The sequence below is a fragment of the Lagopus leucura genome, unplaced genomic scaffold (genome assembly GCF_019238085.1).
Source record: "Lagopus leucura isolate 7727_CA_CO unplaced genomic scaffold, USGS_WTPT01 Super-Scaffold_741, whole genome shotgun sequence".
NCBI lineage: Eukaryota > Metazoa > Chordata > Aves > Galliformes > Phasianidae > Lagopus > Lagopus leucura.
Window position 1 is genome coordinate 6418448 of NW_024962256.1, and position 22514 is coordinate 6440961.

Consider the following 22514-nt stretch of genomic DNA (forward strand, 5'->3'; position numbering starts at 1 on the left):
CCTCATTCCTTGTCCACTCACCCATTAAGAAAGCTGCATAGCCAGAAAGAATGGGGTAACATAGGTGACGGAGATCCGCAGAACCAAGCATGTGTAAGTACACATACATCTCAAGATTAGACTCTCATTTGCAACAACCACCCTCTTTCATGAATCCTGAAAGGGAAGAACCCTTTCTAAGCCTCTTGTCAAGCCCATGGTAATACGACAAAGGATTCCGCCATGCTGCCAGAGCAAGGAAAGGAACTGCATCCAACCAAAATTCAAGCCTCCTCAAGGGACTCGCTGAATTACACCTAAAATGCTCCTCCTGAGCACCTGCTATCCTAACAACTACTGAAGAGAGCAGAGGCTTCCTTTGTTTGCTGCCCTGTATTTAACATTCAGTTAGAATCGGCCTTAAGGAAACAGCAATCTCTAAGGCTGAGACTCTCAAAAGCATGGTTCTTACAAACACATATGGAAGTGGAACTTAGAAGTTACATTTTTTGCATATGCAGATTAAGATCACAACTCAAACAGTACTGTGGTAGTGCATTGTGGTGCTTTATTAGTGTTAGACATGCAATATTGTTTTAATGGACAGAAATTAAAATACTGAGATAACATTGTAATCAAATTAAAGAGCTGAAGTTGCAATAATGAAACAAAAATAAAGTTTTTTCATGCATCCTAGGTTTACAGTTCTCACATGTGCATATAGTTGTGATTCTGTACCATTATTAAATGTAGACAAAGTACCATTGATTGCACAAGACAAAATTAACCCCTAAGGTAGAATCTTTTACAGACTTCCTATATAACCTGGATCTTCAGCTTTTTACAGCATATCGTAACACAAGACACCTGGAAGCTTCTAAGATGAATAGGAATGGCTCTATCACTTGTAATATACAGTGGCTGCTGAACAAATTGTGAAAGGCAAAGTAAATGCTCTCTATGCTATAGGAGGTTGTGACTTTTTCCAACAGAAACAAATCTCAAAACCCTTCATAAACAGATTAAAGTGCTACCTATTGCATATTAAATACTTCCAGTGCCTGTATGCAGATTTAGAAGTTATAAATTCCTGAAAATAGTGTCTCAAACTGAAGGTGCTGACAGACCCTTACATCTAGCATCATGAATGCAGCAGCACTATTATCCTTCATCACGGACTTCAAAGAGAGGAAGTTAGGTAACATGCTTCACATATCACCATTTTAAAATCACAGAGCTAACAACTCTATCATATCAGCAACAGTAATGGATACATAAACAGCAAAAAAGCATACTTTACATACTTAATATAGGACAATATTTTTTCTTTAAAGCTGGAAGTGTAAATAAGCCTCCAGTGCAGCAGTAAACATATTAAGACAACAGTTGTTTTTAAATGCATCTAAGAAAGGGCATCCTCTAGAGAAAGAAATGCAGACTAGTACCTAATGAGCCTGAGTTTCATTAGGTCCCCACATCATAAAGCCTTTCTAAATGCAAGGCAACATTTTCACAGCTGGAAAGTTACAAATAGTTCTTGATACAGAGCCAACAGCAATAAATGTAGCTATGTATAATCTAGGGAGAATGCTACATTCATTAGTAGGTGGAAAACCAAGCTAAACATAAAATACAGCAGCACGAGGTAACATATATAAATATTAAACATCCTTCCAGGATGGTAGAAAGTAAATGTTACCTACAAAACTAGAATACAGCCTTGATATTTGTTCTCTGAAGTAAGGAAAGTACATTGCTATGAGCAGAGATGTTTGAAAGGAGAATTTTCAAGTACAGGGTATGCACGGATGAACTTTCATTCTTACTTTTGACAGAAGAGACCAAAATAATGTGCCCCAAGTTCTCATCCCTACATTTCAGAGGGCAAGAAAGACTAATTGTAAGTGGCAAGTGATTATAATTTTTAAATGATCTGTCGGAGAATTTACAATTTTGTCCTACTGCAGAAACAGAACTTACTTTGTTTTCAGCATATAAATCACTCCGTATGAAATGTTTTCATTTGAAAGCTGCATGCTCCATCAAATACAGGTGGGATGAAGGTGCATTTCAAAAACAGTCTCAAAAACGTAGAAAAATGTTAAAATTTTCATTTTAAACAGAAAATGACAGGTGTGCAATTTTTCCAAAATTGCCCCAGAAGAGCTTATATCTTTAGCCATAAGAACTCCATATAAAAATTCAGAGTTGAAATTCCCGTCCCTTCTGGTAACTTTACCCTTTCCTAAATTGCATTTGTCGTTCTCCTCTCTTTCTTGATACACTGCTGGAAACAAAAGGTGCATTTATTCCCTCACAGATCAGATAAAGACGAGATAGCGCATTCAAAGCTTCACTAAATTTCTTCACTAATGCACAAAAATTGATCTTTTCGCTACCTTTAATCTGCTTATCGTTGTCGGTATGCAAATATGTCAAATGATCTGCTTTTAGTCAATTATGCAGTTTGATATTCTACATTTACATTCTAAAAGGAGTGATTTCAGAGGTGCTAAATATAGTAGAGTTTCATTTTAATAATTATAAGTTGGCTTGCAAGTGAAAAGTCATTGGAGTGTATTTACTTGTTAAACCCCACTGGTGTGTATGGTTTAATCATCATGGGTACTACACACTGCCTCACGTGTACCAGTCAGTTTGAAAATGACTGTTGAATTCAAAACAATTGCACAACTCCTCCCCGTTAACAATATGAGAAAACCACTTGCCTTAGCCAAACATTGAAAAATGTTCAAGAACTTGCATGGAAATACTGAGTATCTGAAATACAACTTGGTGTAATTAGGAAATAAAAATGAGTGCAAAACCTAACTTCCAACGGTAAATGTACCATAACTTGTATATAACCTTTGGCACTTTGAATATATTACAGCAAATTTACAGTCATACAGACCTTAAGTGGGTCAGAAAGACATTCACGTGGTTTACAAGGTACAGAACTTGATAAATCTTTTGGCTGTCAGTAGAGAAATCACTTGATGAAGTGGGCCCTGTTTCTTTGTCTCAGATGACTGAGGCTTCATCCAGGCAAAATGACCTACACTGGTGGATCCCAACACAGGGCTGAGAATGCTCAAACTGCATGAATTTTAACATTAGGGGTTTGGGAGATAGCTCCTAAAAATGGGAGAAAATAAAAAAGTGAGCGCAAAAAGAAGGAGAAAAGAATAACAAGTAAGAAAATGAAATGTGGGAATGATTGTACCAAATTATTTTTTGTCTAAGAAGTATATTCCTTTGCTGTCATATAAAGCTAACATTGTCAAAAGTATTCAGACAGTAGATCCATTTCATCTCTTCCAGATAATAGTTATTTAAGATAATCTTTGTGGCTTTAAAAACAAAAAACCAGATTTTTTGCAGCATGAAAAAAAAGAGGAATGTTATGCTTATTTCTTTCTCAAAACAGCTATTACTGTTGTTATGTAAGAAAACAGATCAGGCGTAGAAAGAAGAGGTGAAAAGACAGTCATTCTTTTAAAATCCAAATCTAAAATATGACCTGTACCTTTTTTTTTTTGTTCTACTAGTTTCTTACTGTTTCACAGCAATAGACAATCCAACTGAGGCTCTTATGAAGGAAATTAAAATCTACCTCCATTAATATTGTAAGGATTCTTCTCCTACACTATTTTGCCTTAATATGTTCATCACTGTATTTAGCCATTTTATTGAATAACAGATACCCTTTTCATCTGTCATCTTACAATTATTAAATGATCAGGAAGACATGTACAACATTCTTTCATTTGCCTCAATGAGAACTGAAAGCACTTATAAAGAATACAGACCTTTCTAAAAAAATAAAACTAAATTGAACCTCTTCCCCTAGACATGTTTCAGCAACACAGCCTATTTCTAAAGGCTTATATTTTGTTCTCATAAGTTTAAAAAAACCTAGGAGATATAGATCACGTTAAACTCAACCTTAAATTCAGTCAGTTCTACATTTTCAGAATTACCATGTCTTTTTAATTCAGTCTGTTCATTTCTCCTATACTTTTACTGTAGCAGACCTTGGCTGAACAAAGTACTCTTACCTTATTCCAACTTTTCTTCCATCCTACTTCTGATTCTATTAACACTGGTCAAAGTACTTTAATGTATAAAAAAAAGCATGCAATAACTTCATACAAAAAGATCTGCAAAATAATCCCATGTAATGAGTTCGCCACCAAAGTTCAATCGTTATACACAAAAAATCTGCATTTAAGTGTAAATTAACTCATTCCCACATGTGCCATTAGTGAAATGGCATGGTATTTTTCACATTGCCATACAAAAGCATACTGCATACAGTACAGCATTTACTCTGTGAAGATTGTGCATCACTGTTTTCCTCTGTGTGTAAAACAAACTGCATTCCATTGCAACAAGCCACGCTTAGATTCTACACTGGCTTGAAAACAGTGGCCTTAATGGCATGCCATAATACCAGAATTGACATATTTGCATAATATTAATTATCAGTCAAGAAAACATTCAAAAAAGCACAGGGTATCCCAGCTGATGCTGCATGGACAGTGTGGACACAGACACTGCATTCATGTGTGTTATTTACTCTACAGTAAATATGCTGCAGCTAAAGTTGTTTTCAAAAAGGAAAAATAAACAAACTTGTTCAGCTAACCCAATGAAGTACCATTTTGGCAGTACCTGCAAGTGTTTGGAATTAAAACCAAAAATCAAATAACAACACAAAAAAACTTCGCCACAGTCCCATTCCTTCCAATGTCTGGAACTTTTTTTAGAACAAAAAGGAATGAAAAGAAGTCAAAACGTTGAAATGTTATTTCCTTCCACTACCGTACTCAGCAGAAAGTCCCACCAAGTGTCACCATCTTAGCTTTTGGAGAATTTGCCAGCCTTTCGAGAAGGTTCATATGGCACTCTGAGAATACTGGGTGTTTCTTCCATCACTCGTACAAGAAGATTATCAATGTAATCCTCCAGTTCACGAATATGGCTGTCCTTCTTCTTAAGCTGCTCTTTATGTTTCAGCAGCTCTTGTAAAACCTCTTCGTAGGTGAGGTTCCGGTATCCTGCAGTGGCGTCAAAAGGATTTCCATCCTGCAGGTAGGAAAAAGAAACAAAAATGAACAGGTAGGAAAACAAACAAAAGAAAAGGAAACAAAACCCACCAGATTTAATTAATCAGTTTTCTGAACCGAACAGGTTGGCAGGTTGCTTTTCATATATTTCTCATGTACACCTCCGACACAGGACATTTTTCTTATATTTTATTCCTTCTCTTTTCACTCTAGAGCTTTTCCCTCCAATATCCCTCCCGGAGCAAACAGCTGGCGATACGTTGCCCAGTTTGAAATGTTTCCCACACTAACACATCAGAAAAAAAACACAACGCTGTTCTCAGAAAGATGTGCACACATTTTGTGAACATCTGAGCAGTAACCCCAGCAAACTGTTAGTGGGACCTTTTGGGAAACCCACAATAAGGTAACATTAATTACAGCAGAAAAAGAGCCCTGAGAATTCCAGCCCTACCGTAACTTTCCTGAGTTCTCATCTTTAGAGAATATTATAGCAAAACATTTACTTAGCTTTAAATGACATCAGCCCTCATCTGTCTTTCATATTCTATTTTTAGTCACCAGCAGCTTGCCAGGCCTTGGTCTCTGAAATATACATTACAGCTTCCAATTTTACATTTCAGGTGAAGTTAAGAAGACCAGAGTACTTAAGGCAGAAATGTGTACTGCTAGAACACCTTGCTGCGTTGCTGCCTACAAAGCAGAAAGGGCACAGAAAGCAGCAGAGGAAACAGCAGTGTTTTGCTATTGATTTCTGATGGCTGTGGATGCAGTTATCACCAAAGATGGGCAAATTGGGCCCTGTAAGAAAGGTCAGGAGGCGAACCAAAACACTATAATGTCCTATTCTATGTCAAGAAGATACAGCTGAGATCTTCAGTAACCAGATAATGAAATATTTGGCAATTTATAATCTAGAAAAAGATTGCTTCTTCCCATACAGCTCCATACTGACACGTTGGCATGTCAAATCATGAACATATGCAGGTGCCCAGAGTTTTCAGTAAAGCCTTGCAAGAAAAGACAGAGCACTGCAAACATGCTGAAGTACCACAGATCAATCAGTCACTCTCTATCAATTAGATTTTAATAGCAGCTCTTCAAATTAGGTGCTTTTAAGGATTTCTCACTGCATTCGAGATGTTTCATAGCACATTCATGTACGTGTATTTAGTATTTTGAACTTCTATTACCAAGTGACAGCATTTGATGTGATCAATAAGTGCCATTTTATAAAAATGCTCACCTTGATGAAATCCATAAATTGGTTACTAATTGATTTCCAACAAGTAGGGAAGAGGAAATAACTTTACTTTGTGGTCATTCTATTTTTAGCACATTTTCTTCCATAAGAAGAAAGCTAAATTTTATCTTCAAAGAATTAGGGATTTAGGGTTGTTTTTTTTTTTTTACACACTAGAAAATAAATTAAGACTTCAATGTATGAAATACAGAGTTTGCTTAATTTTCTGATTTGGCAAAGGAAGAGGAAAGAATATGCAATGATGTTTTTAATCATTATATAAAGTTTACTGGAAAATCATGTACAATACATATGCTTTAAAGATGTTTTGCCACACATATGCTCTGTACTTCTGTGTGATCTTCTGTGTGAATAACTTATCAAATTAAACACACAAGAAAATTCTACAATGCTTTTAGTATTTAGAAATAGATACTGCTAAAGGAAGGAAGATTTTAAATGTCCAGTTTGAGTAAAGGGTACTTAAATGCCTATATACTTACAGAAACAGATACTAAAAATGTAATATAATGCATTAATCTTATGGTAAAGTGTTAAAGAACACGTTGCAAATAATGAGTTTGCAAAGGAGTATTGCCTCAGCTGTAAGACCCTGTTGAGGCACAGACTGACAACCAGAGGAGATGGAGGAAGAGGAGTCAGACAAAGCGATGGCCTGGCAATCTCTGATCATCTCCATATTTAATGAGGAATTCTACTCTGGGAATATAATCTATACTCCTTTCGCATCTTTTGTCCTACTTACTTCATCCTCCTTTCAGTTCTTAATTAGGCCTTGAAGAGCTCACGCTGCCCTTTCAACTGGCTACTGCTCCCATTTAAGCAGTGCTGTCAGAGGCAGGTGTTGGCACCAGAGTGGGAGACACACAAACATAATTACACAATGCGATGCGCAAGGAAGACATGCAATGAATTGGTCAGGCCTATTATTGCAGAACCTAATAATAAATTACTTCAAACACCTCAGAAAGCAAACTGGAGTATTTTAAAAAAAATTTTCAAATGGTTTCATTCAAAACTACGGTTGTGATAGATTTTCTTCTCCTAATTTGTATTTTGTATGAAATGAGCACCTCCTCATAATCCTGCAGCTGACATTTAGAATAGCTGCTATTCCAAAAGAAAAATCATCAAGGATTTCTTTTATCACCTTTAAATCCTTTAAATAAAACAACTCACATATTACATATTACAAACAAGAATTATAAATGCGCTTTTACCAGCAATAAATTACACAATTTCCAGTAGCACATTTGCAAGCACGCAGAAACTGTAATTACGGTTACTTTACAGACAATAGCTGCAAAGTTAAATCAGTTTTTTTGATGTTGTGTTTTGTCAGAGATTAAGTAACCGCCTGGTAGAATTCAGTTTACTATCTGATCAAAGGCAGCATTCATACACGCTGACATCTCCCACCAGTTCCTTGCATTAAAAAAAACTTGGGTGTTTATAATAACATCAAATATTATTAAAAGACATTTACATAAACCAGCAAAAGCAAACAGTACAAAGTCTTATTTCCCTGTGAAACTTGTTTTCTATGTATTGTAAAGATTGAAAACAAACCCACTTTTAAAGATTTGATCTATTCACAGAATAAATTTGAGTAAGACCACATTTTCTTCCAAACAAAGATGCTGCATAGTCCATCTGTAGAGTTTGCTTTGTCTTTTCTTCCTAGTACACAGTTTTAGGTACTCTTACAATAAAAGAGTATTTTGAATAATAACTTTTAGTATTTATTTCTATTGTAAGTGCTTTCTGCAAGGCTGCTCATTTATTATTTTTATGATGAATCCTGCCATGTATCAGCTCATTACTTCCATTTGGATTGGCCATCTAAAAACAGTCCTCCAATCTCAAAGCCTGGCAATAGAAAACACCTTTGATGATGGCCAATGGACAGCTGCCTAATGCAGGGCTCTCATCTGACCGCATTTCTCTAGAGCTATCTGCAGATAGATCTCAGTGTTTCTTGTTGCTCTCCCTGTATAGATCTAATTTTCCCTTTCTTTTCTACATTGTAATATTAGAGGTTGTCCAAATATTTTGCACACTGAGTACAAAACTCTTCTTTATTTCCAAGTTTGTTTCCGTTTTCTTATTTTCCAATTCGATTTTCTGGAAATATGAATAGAAAGCAAGACAAAATCACAGAATCATAGAATGGCTTGGATTGGAAGGGACTTCCAGGATCATCATATTCCAACCACCCTGCAACAGGCAGGGCTGCCAACTTCTACACCTAAAACTAGAACAGGCTGCCCAGGGCCCCATCCAATCTGGCCTTGAACACCTCCAGAGACAAAGCAAACAAGCAACAAGCATTTCCTTATAAGAAGTTAAAAAAGAATCCTAGCTTATATTGTACTGGGCACCAGTTAGTCGGTATTTGCTGATAGCTTTCCATAACACTTCACAACTCACCATTGTTTTCCTGAGGTCCTCAGTGCCAGAAGGATTCACGTTAAAACTGCGGAGGAAAAACAAACAAACATCAACTGTGCACACATATTTGACCAAAACTTCTACTACAAATTACTACCGAACTGAGGGAACTAGCTGCACAAGGTATTTATCATGACTTATTTTCCTGACTTGTCAGACTTTGAATAACGAGGACGATATTTGAAATTAGTGGAAATTTTCGTATACTCTCCGTCCACAATTTTTGATATCCTCCTGTCAGAAAATCAGAGTAAGCAGCGTAAAGATATTACAGATTGGGCTCCTCCAGCAATTTGATTATTTCTAGACGTATTTTATACTTCTAAGTATAGAAGAAATACTTCATATGAATTATTCTGGGAATAGATTCTGGGATGAGGTAGTTAAAATAAAAACACAACAAGAAAAAGGCTAACATTCATTGCCAACTTTCATGGAAGCTGCCAAAGGAAAAATTCTCTCCTTTGAGAAATTCCACTGAGGTCACCAGGTTCAGTTAGAACTAAAAAGTTATCTTGTATTAACCACGTTTGCTTTATGCTTATAATTGAGTTAATAAGCTATTATTTTATAAACTCAGTGATTATCCCACGTATTCGGAAAGCAAAGCTATTTCGTGATTGTGTTATGTGAAGATAATTTTCGTCCTCAACTGCAAAAATGGCAGTAGATATTGATAAAAACAGCCATTGTCAAAGTGTCAGACCCAAGAAACAGACACTGTCCATGGAAGTTGATGTAATTATTTGCAAGTCTCCTCAAAAAACATTGCTGCCATGTCTCAAGTATTTGCTATAGCAAATTTTGAGAGAAAATTAAGTCTCAGAGAGAATGCGCTCAGAATTTGGATATGATTCACCAATAATACTTCCCTGGTAGCACCATTGTAGGTGTCATTCTTTCACATCACAAAACCTACCATTTACTCACGTTGCATGTATTGGCTGTCAAAGACAATCTCTGCTGAGAGAGCTTCAAGAAAACAGATCTGTGCCTGGCTGCACCAAACTGGTAACAAGCTCCAACGAATGCTATGACAGGCATTCAGAAGTTCATTTCTTTCCTATTTTTCAGGCTAGAGAATCTCATCAGCCTAAAACTAATGACTGATTCTATAGCCAACAAGCTGATACATGCATAAAAACAAATTAGTAAAAAAAATTCTGCAATCTATGCTTGAAAGAATAATCTGGAAAGCACCAATTGTACACTTTTTTTGTTCTCAAATTTTAAAGTTGGCTTGAAGTAAAAAGCACGTGTCTTGTGTCCATCACTCTTTGATATCCGAAATTATAAGACACACATTTCACAGCATAAAAATGGAAGACATAACATACAAACTGGTGTTTTATTATTATTATGTCCTTTTATTTTGTTTCAAAAATAGTCTTTTGCTTGTATACAGAAGTCCAGAGAACCCTCTGCTAGACTGAGGACATTAGAGGAAGATTGGATTACATGACCAGTCACCACTAGGAATAAAAAGGCATCTGAAGACTCAAGGTCTGGCTAACTCCCATTGTACCTGTTTGTAACAGCGATCTGAAGCACTCTGCCTGGAGTTTGCTGGAGAATAGTTTTGAATGAGGGGCTGCATTCATCGGGTTTTGTCTAAAAAGCAAAAAGGCAGGAACCCTCCCTCACGGTCTGCATTTTAGTTTCACACTGATGTGTCAAACACATGATGAACTTGCTTCATTCATGGCTGCCTTTTGTGATCCGAGAAAAAAAAAAAAAAAGAGTTAACTGAACTGGATCAAATTAGCTTGGTGAAAACCAAGAATGTCTCTATTTAACGAAGTGTGGCGTTAATTTGGGATATCTTTCTTTTGGGACTGTTTCCTCATGTTAGACAAGATATAGAATAATACGGCCTGACTGCTCAACTGAGTGAGCTTCTGAAAGGTTAAAAAAGCAAAATCTTTCATTGCGCTGAATGACTTTCTGTGCAATAAGTTCTAGGACTCCCTTACACAGCAGCTGCTTAAAAGAAAAGTTCTGACTACGAAAAGTTACATTTGAAAATTAGAAATATAAATCACTAGCAATATGGATTAATCTTTTTTTCATCTAAAAACTCAGCAGTCACTTCTGTAACATTGTGGACGCTGTAACTGCAATTACAAAAGAGCACATCTGCGTATTTCACATGAAGTAATCTGAATATCCTTGCAAAAAAAAACCCCAAAAAACTATTGAATGAAATATTCACCAATAAAAACCCCAACCCTACGAATACTCATATTTTAGAGATATGAAGAAATATACTGCTTCTCAGTGAGGCAGGAAGAAACAGGTGCTGGGATTGCACACAGCATGTTAAAGTCAGCCTGTCCAACCAACCAACGTGGGAGCACTGCGGCCCCGCCGAGCCTCGCAGGGTTTCCTGCCAGCTCCTCCAGCTCGAGGTGAACGTGAGCCGTTGCAGACTCTCCCAGCTGCACCCATAACTCACTGTCCAAGAGCCCTGTAATACCTTGAAAGAGCATACTGTAAAATTATGAATGCATGCAGTTGGGGGAGTTGCAGATACTGTGTATTGAAATTAATGAGTAGGGTTTGTTGCTTTTGTTATTTTTTTTAATTTAAATTTCATCGCAACAATACATCCCTGATGTTATTGCTTGACTTGATCATTTGATTACTTACATAGATTACAGAAAACACACCTCCAGCACTACAGAACAGGAATTGCACAAACGTGGTGCTCAGGGACATGATTTAGTGGAGGGCTGTTAGAGTTAGGGTAGTTTGGTTAGGCTGTGGATGGACTTGAGGTCTTTCCCAACCTGAGCAATTCTATGATTCTGTGATTCTTCCAGGAGCCCTTTTCTTGACTCCATAAGAGCATTCTGAATTTATCAATCTAAGCAACCATATAAAATCATGTCATTTTTTAACTGTGTTACAATCCCAGCACATAGCCTAGTTATAGGCCTGTCTCTGTTTTTTCCCCAGGGCTCGATAAATTGGCAAGAAACTTTTGCTATGGAAGCATAAAAATATGTTCACAGCTTGAGAAAAAAAATTCTTTTTGTTTTTAGAGAGCAGTTCACTGTAAAAGTGACTGTAAAAATCTGGCATCGCGGGATTTTATAATTACTGTTTCTCAATTATGCCCGAACTAAACTCGCTCAGTGTACAATTGAAAAGATGTTTCTTTTCTAACAAACAGACATTCTGCCAACTGCCCCTGAGAACTGAAGTCCAACTGGGTTTCTCTGGCTCATGCATCCTCATTAACGCTGTATAACTCCCAGGTGTTACATCCGACCCTAGTGCCTGCTCACTGACTGTATCAGCCAACCTACACAAAATGGCTTGTCCTCTCCTCTTCCTGCTCACTGAGAAGAGTTTGTCCACCTTCCTACTACCATTTCCTTAATCAACTCAAGGAATCCAGTGACCTTCCATCTGTCTAATCCAAACAGGTTGGGAAACCTTTCTCTCTCCCTACTGTTGCCCATTACCACTCTCGTGTGCCTCTCGGTCATGTCCCAGGTCCCAAAAGCTCTGTGGATCTTCTCTTTCAGCTAATAAACTTTCATTCACTCTGAGAACCTTTAAGAAATTCAGGAACTAATACAAGGAGGTAAACCACATCAGCAAGCCTGAGGTTGGAAAAACAAACTGCACTGAGATCATAAGGTGGTTGACCAAGTGAGCCACTCAGACTTACCTGGTCTAGCACAGAAGTTAGTCATGCCCCCATTTCACTCATCTGGGAATCCAATTATTTTCCTTAAGAGTTCCTTCATATCAGATGTTTTCACCAAACTAAATCCTATCCATTTTTTTTTAATTACAATTGTTTCTTTACATTTTTCACTGAACAGTAAAAGCTCGTTAGAATTTCTGGGGTTTACTAGCTTGGATTTCAACTTTAGTACGTGAGATGAGAATGCTTCCCTGCTACCATGTTGCTGGGGGAATAAAAGCAATGAGAAATACATCTAGTATAAAATTATATTGGGGACAGACATATTATAACTGATTGTGTACAGCGTTTTGGATGACGACTTCATTATTATAACAACTATATTGTTTTCTACTTTCTTGTCTTTTCCTTAGTTAAATGCATTTCATTAGAACAATAAGAAGCTCTCACACTTCTTTCCTAACACTGACTTTATGAGGCAGTTACATTCCTAGCTGATTATCTGCAGTTTATGTAGAAACGTCAGTGTAGTGGAAACACACCAGAAATGGTGTGCAGGGAAGCAGCTCAGGTGCCAAGGTGAAGCACTACAGCACTGAGCACTGGGCTGATAAATCACCATCTGAGTTACCTTTTTTAAGATTAAATGTAGCTCAAGTATCACAAGCACCAGTTTACAACTGGAGTTTGTAATTTTGTCTCCTGAAGCTGAATGGTAGTTAAAAATTCAAACATTGGATCTTATGGCTGCTTAAATATTTAGCTTCTAAATGCCTAGAAATTAAAACCATGCTTTAAAAAAATCTTTCCTATAACTGATTTAAACATTTTTAGTGCCTGAACCATTTACTCTGACAACATAATGAATGGGAGTCAGATTCCACTATGCTGCATGGAAGTCGTATTTTCCTAAGGAGCAAAAGCTTTTTACTTATCTTTCATTCCTCACAGTAGTGATACGATCACTGTATTGTATGGTATTACAAATTAAAGCTAAGAAATTTACATTAACATTTAATATTCAAAATACTGAAAATTTCCTTTGTTAACTTGACATATTGAGAAAATATCCAGTGTACTAACTTGCTGTTTAATAGAAGCAATACCTGTACAGGTAATGAGCAAAGCTGTACCATGATCATTTTCCATTAGAGTCCAAGAATTCTTTCTCTTCCTAATTCTTGGTCTTTGCACTTACGATTGTTATTATATTGCTTATGATTTTTTCTTTGGATTATCACAACACACACCAGAAACTTGAAATATTAGGATGCAGTTTAAGTTATTAGCAATCTAATAGAAAAACAAAAGAAATGAATAAAATTGCATACAGTTAATGAAATTCAGAAACTTATTTTTCTGTGGAATATTATTAGCCTGCTGTGTCTGGCAATGCAGACATCACTTTATACTCTGAGAAGGAATGACTGTCATGTCTGGCAGCTGAGCAAGCATGGAGCAAGCACATTACCATTTATTTCCCAATCAGATTCTGGGGAACATCACTTAAGACACTTCACTACATAAATTGTCCTGCTGTCAAGATGTGTTCCAAGGCCTTCTGGAGTTTGTGTAACCCCATGAGGACACAAAAAGAATATCATTTTGTGTTGCTATCACTCCGTTTTCTTAATATTACTATGACGTCCCACGCCAAGAGTTAACTGCACTAAAAACCCCAAACTTTGTAAGATACACTTTTACTGCAAGCCATTTGTTCCCAATCTATACACATTCTTTACACACATGCCTGTCCATGAGCAGACTGCTGCTCTCTGGAGCCCTCCTGATCGCAGCAGGCTCTGTGAAGATGAGGAAGTCCCAGAAGTCCTGGACAATATACACTTCCAGGAAGCAGCCTTCTCTCCTGTGCTTCAGGTATATCTCAAATTTAGAGCAGTAAAACACCACAGTGCAAGTATATAGAAGCACAGCAGTTATCAGATATAAAACTTGAATGATTTACAAAAATAATATTTAAAAAAAGCCACATAAAGTTGTTAGGAAGATTTATACCAACTTTACGATGGCTAGCAATGGTAAAGAATCTCTGACAAGACCAACATCACACACAAAGCCAGTGCTTTCTGTAACAGGAATAATTAAACCCATTAACATGCTTATCAGTAAATAATCTAATTTTTTATATATTGGCTTTAATCTGTTCTATCATATTAAGCAGCAAGGCATTAAAAGTCAGTATTCTTCACACTCAAATGCATTATCACTCTGCCTTCTTGTGCACGAGAACAAAAGCGGACAATGAATGAGAGCTGAAGAAAGCAGAAGTGAAGCAAACCTGAAATGTTGAACATTCCTCACTGTATGCACTTAAGAAACTGTTTCTAAAACTAACAGCAACACAAGATGATAGTACTTAAACAACTCAGCCTTAGCACTTTGAAATTGCATTGTTTTGCAATTGAAATGACGTGTTTTGAAAGAGTTTTTCTGTGTTTTTTTCTGATGCACTAAATCAATTAAAGATGATACAAGAGCACAACTAACACGATGCAGTCATTCACAAATCTGTGAGGAAACTGAGAAGCAGATATAAAAAGGTATGTTGGATCCCTAGTCTGTGCATACATGTAAATAAGTTCATTTTAAAAACTCATGAATTGAGACCCACAGCAGGCTGGGAGCTGGTTCTAAGGTTATTGGAGACAGACCAGGGACCTGGAGGTGTGCAGGGCTGCATTTGTGCTCTATCAGATGGCCAGCCCTCTGCTTCCAAATATTTAAGTATCTTTAAATAATGGAACTTGTAGTTGCACACTGCTGGACGCATTACTCATGTGAGTTCACTCATTATGAGGCATCTAGATCCAAAAGTGACCTACACAGTGTGCTCAACTGAACGCTCATGTTCAACAATGTTCATAAACAAAAACAGTTTCATACAAAAGTTAGCATTGTAAAGCATTTGAATATTTCTGCTTTTATTAGGCAGCTGTGCTATGCCTAAAAATCTGATGAATTATTTATCCTCGGGAGACCACTAACAATCCTCTATGCTAAAGGCTGTGCCAGCACCTCTACAAGAAGACTCTACGTACAGAGATGTGTGAGCCAACCAAAAAGAACAATGACCCTGAAGTACAACTTTGCATTGAAAATTAAGAAAATGATTTTGAATGCTTAAAGAAATAGCACTAATTCTTCGTTCTTAAAAAGAACAACAACAACAAAAAATCAGTTTTATATTGCTTCTGGATTTATTAATAAAGAAATTGGATATAACTATTCACTACTGTTTTTAAAGCAAATAGAAACAGCAGCACACTGCCCATTGGGACAGATGATATGCCTCAAAGTCACTCAAGAAAGATTTTACGCCCAATGTGCACCAACAGAAAATTAAAGGCTAAAAATGCTTTGTCATTCAGCAGGAAGAACTTCTAAAACAGCATCCCTAAAACAGACTTAGAATATAATAAGAAGTGATTGATGGTGAAGTCAGCAGTAAAGTAACACTAAGTACTAATATTACTAATTGTAGAAATACTGAGTATTTCTATGATCTCTCTCCAGGAATCGACTGCTCCAACCCATCCTCACAATGTAACTAACAACATGATCATTGATTTGCCACAGCTTCAGAAAAGACTTCTTTATTTTCTCACCACATGGAGTAGTGATCTTCCTAAATCAGATGCTAAAAGTCTTAGCAGCACAGTAAGGATCTTTGCATGACTTCTCTTTGTTCTGTAGATCTCTGTCTCCTCTCACATACCAGTATTATATTTGCTTTAATGAATTAATAAATACTAATAGTCTACAGAATAATTAATGAACTGCCGTGCTCTATCAAAATTTTATCTAGTAATGGTCACATATGACTAGAAACACAGGAAGTCAAATTCCAGTGGTGAAATGAAAAAAATCCTTTTATTTCAAGATAAAACAAAATTCTGAAAAGAGCATAGCTCACCTGATGTCATTTTTTGACTAAGAGAGAAATATATGCCAAAATGTCTGAACAGACTTCATTGCTCTAGCAAGGAGAGCAATGAACTTGCCAGAGATTAACTACATGCGAATAATTCCTAAAAGTTAACATCAGCTTTTCCTTAGGCTCCAGCCAGCCAATACTTGATGTTTATATGAGCATCATTCACATTGGCTACAGTGAATCCAGTACGATATGCCTGTTTTCCCTCCAGTATTCCATCTCCCATACTTCTTAGTAAGAACATAACACATTTATTGCTTGAACTTGAGAAAAAGTGAAACCAGCATTCAGTAGACAGCACAAGCTTTATTTTACTTCCTTTATATGATGGAAGTGCTATTTTGTAAGTTATTTTTATTTAATGCATCTCTCTCCACATGTATACATACATCGATATATATACACACACTCATGTTCTACACATAGAAAACAAGCCATACAGACACACACACATGCACACATATGTAAGATACACATACACACACTACATACAATGTTTTGTAGAGAGCTTGCACCTATCAATCCAGATTCCCAGATCTGGAATTTGATCAGACTAGTAACAACCTGTCAGCTTTAAATATTGGACTATTTGTTTCCCTGTGTCCATTGCCTAAGATCTTGTTAATTACCTAAACTCCCTTTCTGTAGGTCTTGTTAATTACCCGTCTCCTGTCTCAGTGGACCTTGTTAATAACTTGTCCAATCTCTCTAAAAAGGTCCTAATAACACATTAAAATTAAAGATGCTTTTCTCTTAGCACTTGTCAAGTGGTGTAAATTGAGAAATTTTCACATCGGTTTATTAGCCTACCGTAGTGTATTTTCCTAAACATAAACAATTTCTGAGAAATGATGCATAAGGTTTGGTCACTGCAAATAAAAAGATCTTTGTTTGCAAGGATTACTGTCAATTTCTGTAACTGTGTTCAATACAAAATCCACGTGGCTACTGATTGCAATTTAACCACTTGAAATCCAAGACAACAAAACTAATTGTTAGTGAATGTGTTTAAAGATAATGTTAAGCTCTGCTGAGCAGCTCCCCCAGCCTGCAGTCAGTGATGTTATGAGCTGCACCTCTGCACATAATTGTTGTTTGGTCAAGTTATCCAACCAAATCAGTTCAGATGGACTTGAGGCAAGACCCAAAGCCCAACAAACTTGCTGAAAAGCTGCTTTACAATGTTATTCACTCTATAGAGATATCAGGATCTAGACATGCATGGCCATGCAGCTAGCAACAGAAGAAACTATATATTTTTCTTCTCATCTTGGAAAGAACTGGGTTTTCTTACCCGTGCATTAAAACACAACCTCACCCTTTTACCTGTTTACAACTATTTGACACTCTGCTTTATCCTACATTTGAGCACTGGAAGAATAATCTCCCACCAGAAAGCTGGGAGCTTTGAATCCCACCAAATCTGATTACAGTGATTAGACAAGATGCTGCCCACTAAACGTCTAATCTGTCCTTCTGCCACAGCCATTTTGCAGAAAGGAATGCATGTCTACATCTCTGCTGTCTTAACACCGTCCAGATTCATAACTTCTGCAACTGATAAAAGTGGTCTCTGCCTTGATGGCAAATCTAGAACAACGGTAATACAGCAACAAAAACATTTAAACAAAAATGCATAACCACGAATTCTACTGGTAGTCTTTTGTACATCCACTGATTCCTAACCTAAAATTTGTCACCTTGCTCTAAAGAGCTTATTAGCCAGGCAAAGTCAAATATCACATGTCCTAAAGCAGTTAATCAAACTGACTTTGATAAAAATAATAATTAAAAAAGAAAACAAATCTAGATATGATATAAGTAGCAGTAGGAGCCTCTAATGATGATGCTGACTATAAACACGCTGATTAAAAAAGATGACTGCTGAAATGTTTAGTATTACAAAGACAGGTAAGGTCAGTACATGGATTATTTAGATTCCAGCTATGCAGGGAGGCAAGAATGCAAAGAAAGGACAAAAGGATCTGAGAGAGAAGAATCATTGAAACTAAATGAGAACAAAAGGGAAAGAAAGGAGGTACGGAGGTGTCTCCAAACTGAGTCCTCCTTCAATTTAAGGTAAACGTATAGTGACGGTTCATAATGACTGGATTACCCTCATGAAATTGGATAAACCCTGTGAGATGTTGTTAACTAGGTGACAAGGAAAAAAAAAACAAAACCAAATGAGTCTCCTGTGGCTGATCTGAGGTGTAAATATATATTAAAAGGCTTTTAATTAATCTATTTATACATATTACCGGCCTGGACTGGTTGGTTTAGTGGTTTGGGATGAGGAGTGTTGGGAGTGCGTGGAATTTTCTTGTTTTCTTCCTCCAGTTTGTACTACTAGCCCCAGCCAGGTCCCACGGCCTAACCACACATCTTCCTGCTCAGTTTCGTCAGACAGGAATCCATGACTGTTCCATTATTCAAAGCAAGGCATAGCTACACAGGGGTAACTGGGAGATGAACTGCAAAGCAAACTCATCATCCACCCAGAACACTGATTTTGGACACACCTTACTAAGACGTGCCGCCTGTTTTACTTGCAAGATGGTATCCATCAAAAAGCTTAACAGCATGCTGAGTAAATAAACAGCAACACAAAATCCAAATTCCCCATGTGTGCTTCCTGCATGCTGAATTTGTTACTCAACCTCATTTATTTTGTGCTCACAGATTTATACTACTCTTTCCTCACAGTATTACTAATTCTAAAAATTAAAAATGGATTCTATTCAACAAATCCTCTGCAGATAAAAGGTAAACTTAAACTGTAAACTTATTAAATATGCACATTTTGAATTAGTTTCTACTTCAAAAGAAAATAATTGTTCAAGATACATATGAAAGAAAGTGAACTTCTTTTTTAAAAGATACTCATAGACCATAATAGTGGAGGGTAGAAAAGCTTACAACATAAATTATTGCATGATACATACTATTCCAGAGTAGCTGACTTATAAAAATGGTCACAATGTTTTCTACTTTTGGCATTTTTGGAAATAACAAAAACTTCTGACAAGACAAGTAGCTATGTTTACATAAAAGTCAAGAACTAGTAAAAGAGACTCACACAAAAAGAGGGAACGAAGACCAGAACCCTTCTGAATGGGCACTGTGATGAGCTTTTTAATTACAAAAGAAAGAAAAAACAAGTCCATCGTGATTATTGTTTAAGATTTATATTTATCAAGATCTGTTGCATTCAAGAACTTCAAAAGATTTCGCTACTGATATCTAGCATCTGCCCGAACACATTTTTTCATTTTAAAAAATATTAAATGCTATGTAATTTTAATTGTTATTTAAATTAGTTCTGCTTAAAGGAGATTATTTAAATGAAAGTTTAACTTCTGACAAACCAAGCTACATCCTAACCTCGCTTTAATCTAGAGAAATCCTTTATTAAACAAATAATATTCTAAGACTCTGGCTGTAAATACGTTATTTAAGACAGTAGAACTGGCTTGACTTGTAGGAGGCACTAAGAAGATGAGTCACTGAAGTCTGTATGAGCCTGTAGACGGCTAATCTTTTTTACAGTTGGCCCATTTCAGTTCATCTAATTCACAACAATTAGTTTTGTTGAGAAAATAATTTGAAGTTTGAAACAGAAGTGCATATATTCTAACTATGAATTAAAAGTTGGGATACAACACGATTGATCTGTTAATTAATTTCTGACATTAACGTACAAAAAATTTAGGAATGTAAATGAATAAAAATAATTATCTGATTAATCATGAACACTGGCTATAGAATATGTAGTGTGTGCATATATATCTGTATATATAGTCTATCTAGTAAACAAAAACCAAAAGAGAAGTGAATTTTTTTTTAATTTAAGGAAAACAAGTAAATTGTTGATAAGCAAACAAAGATTAAAATAGATTATTTAAATCAAAGTTTCTTATCAACCCCTATAACTCAAGTCATTTTGTTTAGCATATAAACTGCTGCCTGGTGTAAGGTCTTGAATACACATGAACTCAGGAAAGCTACAGTGAGCCAAACGATCCCAGGCATGATAAAGGCCCAGGCAGATGCTCTCATTTAGAAACAGAATGGTCTCCAGTTCTTGTGGTTTAACACACAGAATCTAAACCCATTTTTTCCAAAGCATTTGCGTTCATTACTCAAATCCTTTATTTATTCTGTTCCATCTTACCCTTACAATTAAAACTTTTCCCTTTAAAACCTTGGCTTAGACTGAGGGTAGTGCAATAGCTAGCAATGAGCAAGGTTTTCTGCATATGCAAAATTAAGAAGAGTCACAGTACTAATACATTTACTAATATAAATGCAACTTCTAAATAAAATATAGAATGAAAAAGTTAAATTACATTAAAGGTTCATAAATGTTAGTCAGTAATGGATTAACAATGATATGATAAAACAATATGATTAACAATAACAATGATAAAAATAACTATGAAGCACAAAGACTGTGTCCCTCAACACTTCACATTTTCATTTATATAACACGTTCAAGATAGCAGATCAAAATACAGCCAAAACCTACCTTGAAGATGGCAACATGCTTGTAGGCTTGAAGTTTGTCATGAACGGATTAGTCGACTCGTAATCAAAACTCTCCTGATGAGTTTCACCAAATGCACTCGGTGATTTCAAGTCAGTGGAGCTCTCTGATCCCCCATTGCTAAGTTTATCTGACCTCCTGCTATCTTTTTTGCCAGTCACTCTTTCAAAAAGACTAACTTTCTCTTTTTTCTCTTTTCTAATTTCTTTTTTGATTTCAACAGGTTTGGAAAACAGATTGATGTTCTGATCCCACGTTGCTGGGCTTTCTTCAAATGGATTCTTCTGTCTTGGCAGTGTAGCGAATTTTTGGGGTAATGAAGCACTCACGTTGGTAAATGGGTCATTTTGTGCTTCCGGTGCAGTTTCATCAGCTGTGCTGTCCAGTTGGTTCATTTTAGAAGTATCAACACTTAATGTCCTCCTATGCGGAGATTTTAGACTTCCTGCAAACAATCTGGCATTAGTACATTATCGATGAGATACTACAGCATAGCTTATAATGCACAGATAAACCATTTTAGCTTCAGTATAGAGGGTTTGAAACTGAGTTTCAGTCTGAAACACCCTTGAATAACAAATCTATTTCTAAAATATCAACAGTTCTGGCATTGTCTTTGTGGTATTGAAATGTTTAAGGAAGAAACTACAGCATTTTTTTATTTTCTGTATGAGAACTAGGTTCTATAAGGAATACAGTTGTAGCCAGAAAGTGACAGTAATCTATCGTGTAATAACTTTGAGTGATGCAAAGCACTTTCACTTACTTGTATAAATGAGATTTACAACTTTGATGATAGTTATTAACTTTTAAAAAAAGACTTATTCTTCACACTATATTACTTTGCCCAGAGTTCTCTCTTGAATGCAACGTTTCATTAAAAGATACTCTCAAAATGAGGACATGAGAAAAATTAAAAATTATAATACATTATGACCAATGTAAGTTATTCCTTACACTCTTAAAGGCATTTATAAGTTTCTTCCAACTAATGGAAGAGAAAAAATAGGCCAGCAATAATTCATTATGTTTTGGCCTCATCATTGCTTCATAAACTAAAGAAACAGACTTTCGCCTGCTCTAGAACCTGGGAATTATAATTGTAATGGTCGTGATTGAGTAGTGTGAGTTTTACTTACCTCCTTCATCAACTGAACCAAAAGATTCCAGCTGACGCTTGAAAAGATGAGAGTAGCCAACTGTGCTGGATTTTAATTTTTCTGAGGAGACATGGGATCCTGTTAAATCTGACATCGAATGAGCTGAAGATAGCCTCTGAGGTCCCAAAAGGAAAGGCTTTTTTGGTTTTGATTTCATTTGTACTTCACCACTACATAGCTCTACGTTTGCATCAGGTATGTGAGTACTTGGAATGATTGCAGATGATGTATCTGAAAATGTCCCATCATTTTTTCGACCCTTCATTTTGTCTTTTAGCTTAGCAAAAGGGGATTTGGTTTTGTCCTTCATTGACAAATCAAACATACTTGCTGTCATGTTATTCCTCATAAACTGAATATTGACTTTTATTTCTCCTCTGTCTTTGGTTCTTTTCCCTTGTCTGGACTCTAGTTGAAACCACCTTAAAT

General features: G+C 36.3%; 1 protein-coding gene across 1 annotated transcript in view; it reads right to left on the minus strand.

The window, feature by feature from the left end:
- Positions 1 to 525: 525 nt before the first annotated feature.
- The window catches only part of RAB11FIP2 (RAB11 family interacting protein 2), a 32773-nt gene continuing 10784 nt past the window's right edge, over positions 526 to 22514 (minus strand). The window contains exons 2-5 of the mRNA XM_042863884.1: positions 22065 to 22507; positions 20908 to 21370; positions 8746 to 8791; positions 526 to 5070 (exon numbers count right to left, since the gene is read on the minus strand). Coding sequence (XP_042719818.1) covers positions 4843 to 5070; positions 8746 to 8791; positions 20908 to 21370; positions 22065 to 22507 — 1180 coding nt within the window. The 3' untranslated portion in view covers positions 526 to 4842. The remainder of the gene's footprint in view (positions 5071 to 8745; positions 8792 to 20907; positions 21371 to 22064; positions 22508 to 22514) is intronic.